At 47.5% G+C, this 14,269-nt stretch overlaps 1 protein-coding gene across 2 annotated transcripts in view; it reads left to right on the top strand.

Moving 5' to 3' along the window:
- Positions 1-10,234, top strand: part of NRP2 (neuropilin 2) — a 114,768-nt gene extending 104,534 nt beyond the window's left edge. For both annotated transcript variants that reach the window (XM_067740864.1, XM_067740865.1), the window contains exons 16-17: positions 4,645-4,695; positions 6,733-10,234. In XM_067740864.1, coding sequence (XP_067596965.1) covers positions 4,645-4,695; positions 6,733-7,037 — 356 coding nt within the window. In that variant the 3' untranslated portion in view covers positions 7,038-10,234. The remainder of the gene's footprint in view (positions 1-4,644; positions 4,696-6,732) is intronic.
- The last annotated feature ends 4,035 nt before the right edge of the window (positions 10,235-14,269 follow it).

Raw genomic sequence — 14,269 nt, 5'->3', positions numbered from 1 at the left:
TGTCCGCTACACATTCTGGATGGCCAGCCTGTCATCAGCTTCCACCGGGCCTCTTAAGCCACTGCTCGGAGTTGGCCTGGATGGGACTCTTCAGAGAAAGCCAGCATGCGTTGGTGTCCTGATGGGTGTGCCAGCGATCCAGGGACGGATGGTCTTAAATCATTTATCTAAAAGTAGCCAGTGGTTTGGGGTACACTCCTCACTCTCTTAACTATCTTGTGAGGCTCTTTTTTTTTTTGATGTAGAAAGTAAACAGAACAATGTCAATGAAAATATACTCACAGCAGCCACGGCATAGGAGATGTGGTGAAAGGGAAGGTCGAAATTTTTCTGTAACTGCAGAAAAGCAAACTAACCCCAAAGGACCCTAATTTAAGAGAAGAAAATAAGGGAGAGAGAAAAGATAAAGTGTGTGTGTGTGTGTGTGTGTGTGTGTGTGTGTGTGTGTGTAAAGAGAGAGAGAGGGTGGGAAGGAAACTCTAAATGAGAGAGGGCATTCTTGTTTTAGACCTAAACCACACTCGGGGAATTTTCCGTTTACAGGTTGGAGTGTCTGGGGCATTTGTCTTGCATGGCATGTGTGATCTTACAGTGCCAGGCAGTGCTCCAGACCCTTCTGGGAGAATCACATCTTTTTAGAGTAGGCAGAGCTCATGGCTGGGTATGGCTGTTCCCCATTTGTACTGTAGGGTTGCAATGTACTGACAAGGGTGCTGGAGAATATTTGACTTGTGAGCGGGCAGGGCAATCTCTGAATGCCTCAGTGGATCTGATAAAAATGAATACAAGCCCCAAACCAAGAGATCAGTGTGCGAGTAAACAGGCTCGGGTGCCGGGCTTGAGGCCATCGCCATCCCTCGCAGCAGCCTCCATTCCAAAGCTGTCTCCTCCTCCCTCCCACATTTTTTCCCTGCCTTGGCACAGCCTCATCTGCCCAATCCCTGCCCCAGACTCGTCAGCACTTAGAGTCCCCTCCACAGCACCCTGCTTTTTTTTTTTTTTTTTTTTTTGCGGTACGCGGGCCTCTCACTGTTGCGGCCTCTCCCGTTGCGGAGCACAGGCTCCGGACGCGCAGGCTCAGCGGCCATGGCTCACGGGCCCAGCCGCTCCGCGGCATGTGGGATCTTCCCGGACCGGGGCACGAACCCGTGTCCCCTGCCTCGGCAGGCGGACTCTCAACCAATGCGCCACCAGGGAAGCCCCACCCCCACTTTCTTTTATGCTATTTTGGCATGGGTGAGTCCTTGCTTCCCAATCACACTGAAGGGCCTCGATCGTGGACACCGGGTCCCGTACATCTTCCTTTCCCAAACTCCTCCGTGTGGTTTCTGGGCACGTAGTCAACCCTCTTAATAAGTGAGGGTTGGTTGATCGGTTGGTTAGTCAGTAAGTGAAAACTGCCATTTGGAGAACAATGTAAATCAGCCTTCCCTGTCTGGGGATCATGGAAAAATGTGAAGTCCCAAATTTCAGCTCACGGCATCCTCACGTTCGTGAGAAGTCTCCGTGAGTTCCCATCCAAGTGGTGAGCCAGCAACGCAGGCAAACAGCCAGGGGCTGTGTATCCAGCCCACTAGGATGGAGACAGGGCGCACCCCTGGGATGGGTTAGGGATGATAATGGGGGTTTGCCTGAGTGCACACCTGCGGGAGTCGAGGGGAGAGGGTGTCCTCTGGCCCTGATACAATACTGAGTGTCGGAATTCAGATTTTGGAGTCAGACGGATCTGAGTTGAAATCCGAGCAGGTGCCCAGAAGGAAACAGGGTCATGTGAGGACGAAGGTTGAAAGTGGAAGTCTGTGTGGGTGGGAAGATCCATATTCCTGATCTGTATTCTCTTAAAGGTGGGGCTCCTTCCATTCTCCCTCACCCGTCTCCCGTTCACAAACACACCCACCTACTAAAACAGAGTCCTGGAAGGTCCTCTCCAAGTTTTTCCTCATTAAAAAAAAAAATTTAATTCCACGTCCCTGGTCTCCACAGTCTTTTGCCATCTACCTCACTTCCCCAGCCAGGTCTCCATCCTGTGGCTGTCATGTCCCCTTCCCAGGGAGGTGCTGCCTCCTCCACTCTTTGCCTTGAGCTCCTGGGTCACCCCTTCTCTGTCCAACCCGCCCTTGCCTTTTTTTCACTAGAACTACAGGGACCCGGTGGACATCCACCCTCCCTGCCAGCATCCTGAGGAAACAGGCTGAGGCTTACCTCCTGGGCTCAACAGAAAAGGAAAGTGACCCGTGCAGGGCAAAGAGGCTTCTGAGAAAGAAAGCTCTTAATCAAACACAGATATCAAGAATATTAGCAAGGGGACTAGAGAAAATTGCTATCAAAGTAAATTGCTTTTTGTACAAATGTTCCCTTTACTGGGGTTTTCCCCAGTGTGTCATTCTTTCTTTAAGGCTTCGTGAACAGATGCTCTTTTGAAAATGTTGATTAACTTATCCTTCTTTTGATCCCTTCCCACTCACCCAAACTCCTGGGAGCAGTGATTATGCAAAAAGCCAAGTCGAGCCTCTAAAGTGTTCTTCACCTGAAGTAGGCTTTGATCCTCCAGGGGCAGAAATCTCAGCCACATCTGGGCAATCAATTTCATAGAACCTTAAAAATGGACCTATTCTTGGGAGGTCATCTCATCCAGTCCTCTGCTCACAGAGCCAAGAGGCTGTGATCTCCTGGGACAAAATGTTCTCATAGTCATTACCATCCTCTTACCCGTTTTCCACTGAGATCAATGCCACATCTACTCCTTTCCAGCCCATGATCAATAGTGTCTTAAGAGTTCTTCCCTGAGGGTGTGAGATGGAGCAAGGTGGCGTTCTAGCCTCCAAGAATTTGTCACATCCTTGGCAAAGACTGAATCCCTAAAAGCAAGAACAGGATTAGGCCCAAAAGTCACTGGCAGGAGCCCCGCAGTTTTCGTCCTGGGCTAATCCACATATTCTTATCCAATGTTCTGCATCTTTTAACCGTGAAGCTGTTGACATATGAGCATCCCATAAAAATGATTAATTGTTGGAAATGTGATGGTTTTCTTCTGTGTTTTTTTTTTGTCATAAGGTTAAAAAAAAAAAAACAACTCCAGGTTGATTTCCACAAGCCAAATTTGATCCCTATGACAGACACCACCTGCCTCTTGATTCATTTTTACATCTTCATTCCAAGGACACAGCCTGCATTGTAGAGTCCTGGAGAATAACACAGGGGCTGGGCATTGAGGTGGGGAAGCTGTCATGGCCTGCAGTTACCAGTTGTTGTGCTATAAACATGCCAGGAACAGGCTGGATTTTTGGAGGATTGGTGCCACGTGGCAACCATCTTTTCAAGTAGGGTCTTAGCAAGTGGTTTTCCGCATCCCTTACTGGCGACCAAAAGGATGAGAATGTGCTTTAGCACTTTGGCCAGGAATGAAGAAGACTTCGAACATGATGAAAACCACTGTCTGCAGGGCAAGACTGAATGTCAGGTATGGCAGTGATGGATTGGTCCTCAGTTCAGGTCATAGTCAAGTAGATCTTCCCCGAGGTGTTGTGCAGACGAGGGAGAAGTTCAGGCTGGTCTGAAGTTCTTGTATTCCTCTTGTTTGATACTCTAGCTGTTTGGAATTTGAGGTTTGTGTTAAGCCTTGATTTTTTTAATATAAATTTATAGTGCTGACATTGAGGTAGTTCACCTGACTTGGGGTTGAAACTCCTGAAGGGCCACATACATTCACTGGAGGCATTTTGACCTGACAGCAGACACAGGTATAATTAACTTGTGAGACAGGAAGAAATGATAAGACCCTTTTCTTCACCACATATTTGATTTTCTTTTTTAGTGTTTTACCATTTTAGGCAGGTAGTTTCCATTGGCTCTGATTTCTGTAAGATGGACAACATGGTGAATAGAGACCTGAATTATCCTCCCCATTCCCCAAAAGATTATCATAAAAAAAGAAAAAGATAGACAGTGATAATACTGGAGAAAATTCAGAGTAAATTAACTTAGCTCTGTTCAAGCCTGGGCGAGTCAGATTGGATGCCCATGTTTGATCTATTCTACACCGTGAAGAAAGCCAATGGGAAAAATAGACGGGGCAGAAAAGAGAAGGGATATTAGCACAGACGTGGAGGTGGACAGGCGTTATAACATTCTTTCCAGTTCTAGTTCTACATTAAAGAATGTAATGATGAAATGTGATTTCCTTAAATTACTTTACATTTATTTGAAATCCAGAGGAGAAAGACTCATACTTTGTGCCCACTTAGATGCATGCACATGAGGAGGGGCAGTTTGCTATCTCAGATGAACGTCGCAGTCATGGCAACTGATGACGGACATGAGAGGCCACTGAAGGTCCCTTAGATAAAACTCAGACCTACGTCGGTTGTAAACAACAGTCACTATAAAGACGCACGGGAGCATTTACTTGGCGCTAGAGGCCTTTCTTATTGTTTCTGTTCTTCTGGTTATCATTGGAAGTAAAGACAAATCATTTGAAGGGGAAAGAATCCAGCAATGTACATGATAACTGACCTGGAAGCAGAAAGTGACTCTAGCTGCCTGCAGTGCTGGGGAGTCATCTCAGCAAGGTAACATCTCTGCCTTTTAGCCACGGCAATAGAACTTGTTATAACTTGATTTGTTTTGTTTTCTCTTCTCTTACAGTGGACATCCCAGAAATACATGGGAGGGAGGGCTACGAGGATGAAATTGATGGTGAGTTGCTGTGATTTAGAAGATAATCATGACAGTCAAGTTTGGCTATAAAGACAAAAACAAAAATAATGTCCGGGGTATTGGAGGGCCAGAATTTAGAACTATCGGCCAGGAATATAAGTGAAAATGAATCCAGAGAGGAGTGAAGAAACTATCAATTGCTCTCTCAAGGTCAAATTTAGCGATTTAGAAAGTTTATTGAGTTCCCTCTGCCTAATCGGAAACAGGTCTCCTACTTTGGGCAACTTTCGACACTGATGAGCTTCAAATCTGAATAAGCCCTTTAGAAGTGAAAGCCGGGCTTCTCTACACATGTCTCTGCTTGAACCCACTGACCTCCTTCCAAAAAGGGCCGAGTGAATGAGCGTCACTGTGAATATTCTCTCAGGCCTGCTGTGGTTTCCAATTCCATGGCTTTCAGGAACCCTTCTCACACTGTCCATGACTCCGAGTTGGGGCTTGTTGCAGGATTTAGGTTTCTTGTCCACACTGCCCGTCTCATGTTATCATATTTATTCCAAGCTCGATTTTCCTACTTCAAATACACGTACTTCATAAGGCTGAAGCAAGAGTCCTGACTGGAAGGGCACTGAGCAAACACGCAGATGTAATACCTTCCCTCGACTCAGAGCAACGCAGGTCTCTCTGGGAGTCTCTGAGTGCCAGAGTTGATCCCCAAGAGAGATCACCAAGGTTCCCCTCAAAGAACAGCTTTAGACCAAGATTGATGCCTTTAAGAAGGGCAGTTTATAGAGCAGCTGTTTTAAACCTGACCTTAATCAAACACTTCAAGTGTAGCTATAGAAACAGAGTGACTAACCCAAACAGCACCTTGTTAACTGATTGCAGACTCTCCCTGCAAAGCCCAGTCTAACGTTCCTATTATGGGCAAAACTGCACAACTGGCCTTCACAGAGAGGCTGCAATAGATCAAGCAGCAGAAGCCCTAAGATGGGGTGGAAAGAGTGAAGGATGTGGATGGAGAAAGCCTGATTTATACTCCTAGTTTAACTGCTCGTTAACTCTGGGAACTCATGGTACCTACTCACTTCATCTCTTAAAACCTCTGTTTCCTCATCTATTTTTTAAAATTATAATATCACCCTGCCTTCTTCATGGGATTATTAAGAAATCCCACAAAATTCTCCATGAATATGGTCATACCTTGGCCACACTATAGAACTATAAGTATATTAGTTTGCTGGGGTGGCCATAACAAAGTACCACAAAGTACCACATACTGGGTGACTTCAACAACAGAAATCTATGTCTCCAAATTTCCCTTTTTTATAAGGACACCAGTCATACTGGATTAGGGCCCACGCTAAGGACCTCATTTTAACTTGATTCCTTCCATAAAACCCCTATCTCCAAATAAGATCACATTCTGAAGTAAGGGGTTAGAATTCCACATCTGATTCTGGGGTGAGGGTAGGTACATAGCAGTAAGGTTAAGATTTAGGTCGAGAGGTCTGGTGGCTCAAAAAAACCTGCTGCTTGGATGGCCAGGAATGCTAGCTTGGGAAACTCACTGTGTGAAAATAGCCTCAGCCTGTTCTTTGATTTAAACTGAAGCAGTTGGAAGTCGGGACGAGGAGGCAGAGAAAGAAGGGTGCCCAGAACACAGGGCCGCCCCAGGCGCTCCAAGGGCTCCCTGAAGCTTCTGTGAAAATCTGAGCTTACCTAATGTGAATCAGATTCTTTAAGTATCTAATCCTTAGACCATACTTACTATGTGCTGGTCACCGAGCACTTTGCAAATATTAATTCATTTAAACCTCCTAACAAGCCAGTGAGGTTATTAGTAACGCTATTTCACAGACGAGAGAACTGAGGCAAAGAGAAGTTAAATAACTTGCCCAAGGTTACAGAGCTAGGATGAGGCAAGCCTGGGCTTTGAAGCCAAGCCATGTCGCTCCAAGAGTCTACAGCTTAGTCCTGGGCTCTGAAGAACCTCTGAGCCAGGCTGGGGGAGCCTCAGTTATTTCACCCTGAAAGAAACAGTGCATGCAGTCTCTCGTGTCCTTTATGTCCTAGATGAGTACGAGGTGGACTGGAGCAACTCTTCTTCCCCTACCTCCGGGTCTGGGGCTCCTCTGGCTGACAAAGAAAAGAGCTGGCTCTACACCCTGGATCCCATCCTCATTACCATAATCGCCATGAGTTCGCTGGGCGTCCTCCTGGGGGCCACGTGTGCAGGGCTGCTGCTCTACTGCACGTGTTCCTATTCAGGCCTGAGCTCCCGCAGCTGCACCACGCTGGAGAACTACAACTTTGAGCTCTACGATGGCCTCAAGCACAAGGTCAAGATGAACCACCAGAAATGCTGCTCAGAGGCCTGACGGATTTGCACCCAAATCGCATCTGACGTCTCATTCCAGCAAGAGGGGCTAGTGAAGATGACAATTTTTTTTCCTTTGGAAACTGAATGCCATAATCTTGATCCAACCGATCCAGAATACTGAAGGTGTGGACAGAACAGACAGGCAAGTCGAGGGAGGAGGGGAGATGCAGCCTTTCAGGGGGTTGTGACCCACCTAGGACCACGTGGCTGAATCATTGCTGGGATAAAGACAGGAGCTCATCTCTTTGGGGGTCACAGTTCTATTTTGTTTGTGAGTTTGTTATTATTATATTTCTTTGGTCTATGAGCAACTCAAGAGGCAGAAGAGAATGACTTTTCCGGTATAGAGCAGAGCAGGGATCAATAGTCTCTGCTTTCTCTTTCTAATCAACACTTGGAAAGCAAAGGGTCTTTTCAGACTTTCCATCTCTAGAAAAACAAATTCCAAAACAAAGCCGTTCAGTTTAGCCCATCCTCTGATCGTCTTATGACTTCCGGGATTTGCTGTGGTATAGCTTCTGCCAGCCAACTTGACAAGCTGCCGTTTCCAGTCCTAGCATTTCAGTAGGATGTTGTTGCCTTTAACTTTTTTTATCCAGGGGAAAATTGCCATTTGAGGGTCAGCATGAACAGCTCTTTCTTACATGAGATTTAAAACAAACCAGAAAGGAAACTTCACACGTCAAAATCCATAGACGCGCCTCCGTGTTAGAAGCGGACAAGCCTTAACGTGCTTTGTGAATAGGAGCCATTCATTCAATCTAGACCCAGAATTTGTGGCTGTGAGGCTACTTTGTGGGGCCTCTGGGGGTGGTTTTGCTTTTCCTTTTCCTTCCTCCTTGTTCTTCTAAACATACACACATGCACACATACACACATGCACCATACGCGCACACACACAAGCACGCACACATATACACACATGCACTCATGTGTCAGGTCTCTAAGCCCCAGGAAACAGCATTATCTGATATTCTCTGAGATGGGGCTGGGGAAATATAGGCTACTAGTATGTTTCTCCATCAGTGAGATGTAACTGGCGACCACTGGCCGGAAAGGAGAACAGTGGAAAGAGCAAAACAAGTCCATCCTCTGGGATTATGCAAAGGCTGAGAGGACCGTAAGAGACGTTGTGATAAATCCGTCTCTCCGACAGGCTGGTAAACACTGACTTCTCCTTGGGATGACAGCCACCACCTCAACCTTTCAGAAGCATCAGAACTAGGATGTCCGTGAGCTGGTTGTGACCAGAAGTCTGCAAGCACTACGGACCAAAATGCTAATTCTGCTTCAACCCCAGAGAGACCTATGTTCTTACACACACACACACACACACACACACATTTATGTATTTTTTTATTAAGTGCCTTGAAAGAAAATGAAGAAAACCTATTTTCCTTCTACGTAGAAATCAGTGAATACCATACAAGCTAAGGCATTCCTCTGTTCCTCCTCCCTGACCCAGCGGCTCCACGCCCAGTTTCCCCCGCATAGCTGATCCTCCTGATGGAATAAGCCCTGCCACCCGAGTGCTAGTCATAGCCCTAGATGACTCTCAACTGCTCTAGAAGGGGAGGCATCCGGAATTGCATGAAACCGTGTGAAGGATAAGATTGTCCATGTCAGGATCCAAATCTTGACTTTGTAGTAACGCCTAAGGATTGCCTGCGTGCTGGAAATACATTTGAAACCCAGACAGTGTGCCCAGCCTATTGCTTATCAGTGGTTAAACTGTCGGACCATTTTTGCTGCTATGGTCACCCACAATTTCATTTGTCTCATACCGGGGTGAAAGGGGAAGGTTCACCTGGCTGGTTCCTTTACATGATAACTTATGGAAATGCTAGTTCAGGTGGTAATGTCACAGTGTTCTGTATGCAGAGAGGGAGAGTTCATGCCGACAGCTATTTATTCATATGTGTGTGTGTCTTTGCCAGCCCTTGAGTTCTCTGTATCTACTGTGTATGTGAATGGTCACGTGGGACTCAGTGATGTTGTTGTGACATTGACCTAGGGCCCGAGAGTCACCGCTGATCTCGGCACTCATTGGCACAGTGGTAGTTAGAGGTGAAAAGTAAAGCTGTCAAGCCCAAGGACTTAGCTTCAGGGCCCCCCTGAGCTGGGCGTGCGGCAGAAGCAAGTTCTTAATTAGCCCACCTTCCTCTTCGGCTTTCCGTGTAACTCAGTGTTCAGGAAGCTAGCAAGCCCAGGGGGTTCCGGAGTTAGCCTGCAGAAGAAGAGAGTTCAAAAGCTAACACGGGGTGGGGTGAGGGGTACTTCCCTTGTGGTCCAGTGGTTAAGACTCGGCACTTCCACAGCAGGGGGCGCGGATTCAACCCCTGGTCGGGGAACTCAGATCCCACATGCGGCGTGGAGCAGTCACACACACACACGCGCACGCACACACACACACACACACACGCACACACACAAAGCCGACGCCGGAGGTCCTGGCCCTCTCATGTCCCTTGGGCCATTGTACAACTCCCCAAAGACCAGCCCCGCCTCTGGCCTGCAGTTCACCTGTAAGTTATGTACAACTCGACCTGCATTCGTCTAAAGTCCTGTCTCCATCCTCACCATTGGCTGGTTTGAGGCCCCGCGTGGGCTCTAAATGCTGAACAAAAGCAGGGCATCCAGGGCTACGTGTAGATACCTCACCAGCACTGGAGGCTGGTCTGCTGGAAGACAGAAGGACAGTGGGGCCTGATTATAACCTGACCAGGGGACACCCCGGTGCGTTTGTTGTCTCTATCTGCAAGTAGGCTAGCTGACCCCTCTCCTTGAGTCCTTCCCTTTGGGAAACCTACTCACAGTACTGATCTCCTTTTTTGCCTTGTACTGAATGACACATTACCTCCACGCTCTTCTGGACTAGGCGGTCAGCAGGGCCACAGGGCTGCTTCCTCTCTTAGGTGGAAGTGGGGAGTTGACAGGGATGAGGGTCCGAGGAATGAGCATGAATGGCAAGAAAACAAGGGGAAAAGTTAAACTGTCACACAGAAGGTTAACTTTTCCAAGGTCTGCAGTTAAAGGTATTTGACCGTTCGCTGGCTGAGCCAGACCAAGGGAACTTGAGAGCTTCTACTGTGATTCGTCAATGTAAGAAATAAACAACCATGTCAAACTGTGTTTATATGATTTGTATAAAGCCTTTTTAAGATTACTATTTAAATAAACATTATACCAGAGATATTCTTCTGCGTGTTTCTTTATTGGAGACAAAGAGACTTGGGTTCTGGGTGACCAAATCATCCCAGTTTGCCTGAGACGTTCCTGGGTTTTAGCACTGAAAGTCCCGTGTCCCGGGAAACCCCTCAGTCCCAGCCATATCAGGATGGTTGGTCATTCTCTTGGGACAATGTTTCTCAGCACTTTTATGTGAAGTTAGTAGGTAGATTGGCTAGCTGGCTTTTTTTTTTTTTTTTTTTTTTTTTTTTGCGGTATGCGGGCCTCTCACCGCCGTGACCTCTCCCGTTGCGGAGCACAGGCTCCGGACGCGCAGGCTCAGCAGCCATGGCTCACGGGCCCAGCCGCTCCGCGGCATGTGGGATCTTCCCGGACCGGGGCACAAACCTGTGTCCCCTGCATCGGCAGGCGGACTCTCAACCACTGCGCCACCAGCGAAGCCCTAGTGGCTTTTTATAAGGTGAAAATATGATGTAGATGGGTAACGGACTACCTGGCCAGGTGGGCTACTTTAGCTCAAAGCCTTGCCTGGTAGGTTTCCGAGACTGTGATCCCTACAAACATTCCTCCTCCGTAGACATCGCCAGTCCCTTGCAATTTTTGACTCTGCTGCTGCCTTCCTGCTCAAACGTTTGCTTGTCAATATCTCTGGTAATTTCAAGGTCTATAACATTGCTTCTCAAAGTGTGGTCCCTGGACTTGCAGCATCAACCTCACTTGGGAACTTGTCAGAGGTGTACATTCTCGGACTCCACATCTACTGAATCAAAGACTCTGGGAGGAGGACCTAGACATTTACATTTTAACAAGCCCTCCAAGGGGGTTCTTATGCACCTTCAAGTTTAAGAACCTCTGGTCTAGGAGAAAGGAGAAGTAGCCTGGCTTCACAAAATGATTAGGGACCTTCTCACCTATGGGTTGTTGAATGCAAAACAAACTAGACTTTGGCCAGAGAAAACTAAAGGAGGTCAAGTACACTCTTAGGTCGTACAAGTTTCCAGAGGATGAGGAAGGAAAAGCCTTACTGTGAACGTCCCACTACCGCACACACGGGAGACTCAAAGCTGTGAACCAGAGCCGAATTCGCCCCCATCCGGAAGTTCTGTTCACATTTGGTTCAATCGTGTATTCAAAAAATGTTTTTGAGCACTTCCCGATTTTGTAAGCTCTTGGAGCTTATACTCCAGTGAAGTGGACGGAAAGCAGACAGCCAAGCACAAAAGGTAAGGATTGCTTATGGTAAATTCAATGAAGGCAATAAACACGTAGCTCTGACAGAGAATTACTAGATATTAAAGGTATAATATTTGTGTCACTTGAGTTCATATTTGCAAAACATGGCTATTTATTACTGATGTTACAGGATTTGGGTTAATAAATTAAATACAACTTACCTGTTTTATAGTCGACAACACTTATCATAATGAAACCTAATGAATCTGATATAATATCAATACAATATATCTCTTGGAAACTTTTTTAAAAAAGAATTACCAGGGTCACTCCCTGTAAACGATTGATCAAGGAAGACCTCCCTGAGTAGGTGATGTTTAAGCTAAAACCTGCAAAGATAAGGAAGTCAGCTAAGCAAAGTAGCTGGGACAACTTTTCCCAATTGAAGGGACAGCATATAGAGATCCCGCTTTGGGAAAGAGTCTGCGGTGTCCCTATGACCACAAAGGAGAGCAATGAAAGAGGAAGCATGATCAACGGCGGGGGTGGGGTGGGGGGAAGGGTGTCGAGATCGGGGAGGCAGGTAAGATTCTCTAAGGCAGTGAGGACGTGCTACCTTGCATCACTCGTTGGCCTTCCTTAATTTACAGAAAAGGCAGCCCTCAAGTGCACCCCGTCCCCATTCCTCACTGGCCAGTAAGGTCACCCCATTCATATGGGGCTTCCCTCTCAGCCCCTCTTGTAATCTTTATGCTATCACGTGTCTCCTGAGTTGCCTGCTTCTATCGTTTTACTGACCCTCATGACAATTACAGAGGTGAAAATGAAAGCAAATTCCTACTTTCCTTTAGTTGAGTTTGTGGATATTTTTAAAGCCCTCATAATCTAAGATCTCCTGGTCTCTAGCCATCTAAGGTTTACATACGATCTTTTTCTTCCCCCCCTTATCTGCATCCTTCTGGAAATGTTTATAGAATCCTCAGGGAAGGCAGTGAAATGAAGCTGGAACAGGCCCATCCTTGAGGGAAACAGGACCCATCTGGATGCCGACGCGCTTTTGCCCCTGCAGCGTTAGTGGTGGTGATGGAGGTGGGGAGCGGGGCGTGAAGAAGACATGAAAAGATGAGTCCATTCCAGTCCTCACAGGCTTCAGCATCCAGTCGCAGGCTGAGCTAAACAAAACTCCTAAGGAAATGTTTCTGCAGTTTATCCAGAGAATGATGCCTGTGTCCCCTCTCTTCCCAGCCAGAAAACCCCATAGGACAATTTTGTGTGCGGGGAGCGCTGTTTCGGTCACAGCCGGCTTCCAAGTGCAGCCAGAGAAAGAGACCCTTGGCCGCAGGTGAGCGGTCCCGCATCCCTCCTCCTGCACACTGGCGCCAGGTGAGCAGGGCCCCTCTCTCCACAGAGGTACCGCCCGAGTCGGCCTCGCCCACGTGCACACAGAGGTGCCCGGAAAAGTCCTGCACCAGCAGAGAGGTAAAGCCCAGGCCCCTTGCCAAACCAGCAGGCCCAGGCCGCTGTGGTCAGGCGTGGCCCCTCCTCCACCCTAATTCAAACAAACCTCCCCTGGAAACCCGGGCAGTTCTGTTTGCAAAGCGCTGGCTGCAGCCTCCGCGGCTGCCCAGGCCTCCAGAACCGTCAAGAGCCAGGTTGCCGTGGTTTGGAGCACAGCTCTGCTAATAAATTCCCATCCCCAAGCCCTTGGCTGCCTCCACTGGGAGCTGAAGCCCAGCCTTGCCGAGCGCCCCCCGGCAGCCCTGCTGCATCGCCAAGCCTTGACTCCAGGGCCCTGGCAGGCGGCCTTTCTGGATGTGCCTTTTTTCTTCACCTTTCTCCCTCCTCCACTCCCTCAGCTCACCTCTACTTGAGCATTCACATTTCTATTTCCAGTCAACTGATTTTAGAACCCATGGGAGTTCAGAGAAACCTTTAGAGGGTTTTGCAATCCACCGGTGCTCCTCTCCCCTTGAACTTGGACATGCTGAGGAGGTGGGAGAACACTGGTCCCAGAGCTTGGCACCCAGGGTTCTCAGTTCTGCCTCTAGCTCTGTGACCTTGGGAAAGTCATGCACATCTGGCGTTTTCCAGGTGTGATGACCTATATATACTATCAAAAGTAAAATGGATGGCTAGTGGGAAGCTGCTGCAGAGCACAGGGAGATCAGCTCGGGGCTTTGTGTCCACCTAGAGGGGTGGGATAGGGAGGGTGGGAGGGAGATGCAAGAGGGAGGAGATATGGGGATATATGTATATGTATAGCTGATGCACTTTGTTATACAGCAGCAACTAACACACCATTGTAAAGCAATTATACTCCAATAAAGATGTTAAAAAAATAAACAATAATAATAAAAAAAAAGTGAACATTTGAGTTAAATGAATTTTGAGCCCCAAACTCTACCATCCTAGCCGATGGAGTAGTTCTTTTCGGTCGTCTGAATCTGTGCTGTACAAAGCAGTGAGGATAAAGCTTTGCAGATGCCTCCCCTGTGCAGAGAGGCTGGGAGCGCATCTTCGGGCTTGATCCTACTGTGGAGCTGGCTCAAGTCCAGTCCCTCGCAGCAGAATTGCTCTTTGTCCCATAGCCCTTCACTAATAGCTCTTTACATAGAAACTGACATGCTGACTTGTCTATCTCCCACTAACTCTTATGGGAAGGATACATGCATGCATTCATTCATATAATCAACGTGTTTTATATTAAATGCCCCCTATGTGCCTTGCTAGGTGCCAGGAGACAATGATATGCATAACAGATGTGGTCCTTGCCTTCAGGGAGCTTACAATCTAGAGAGAGAGACATAGGTAAAGCCAATAAGCACACAAATCTGTCATGACAATCATGGCGGGAGCTATAAATTGAAG

This window comes from Pseudorca crassidens, chromosome 6 (genome assembly GCF_039906515.1).
Source record: "Pseudorca crassidens isolate mPseCra1 chromosome 6, mPseCra1.hap1, whole genome shotgun sequence".
In the NCBI taxonomy this organism is placed as follows: Eukaryota; Metazoa; Chordata; class Mammalia; order Artiodactyla; family Delphinidae; genus Pseudorca; species Pseudorca crassidens.
This window is presented reverse-complemented; position numbering and strand designations above follow the sequence as displayed.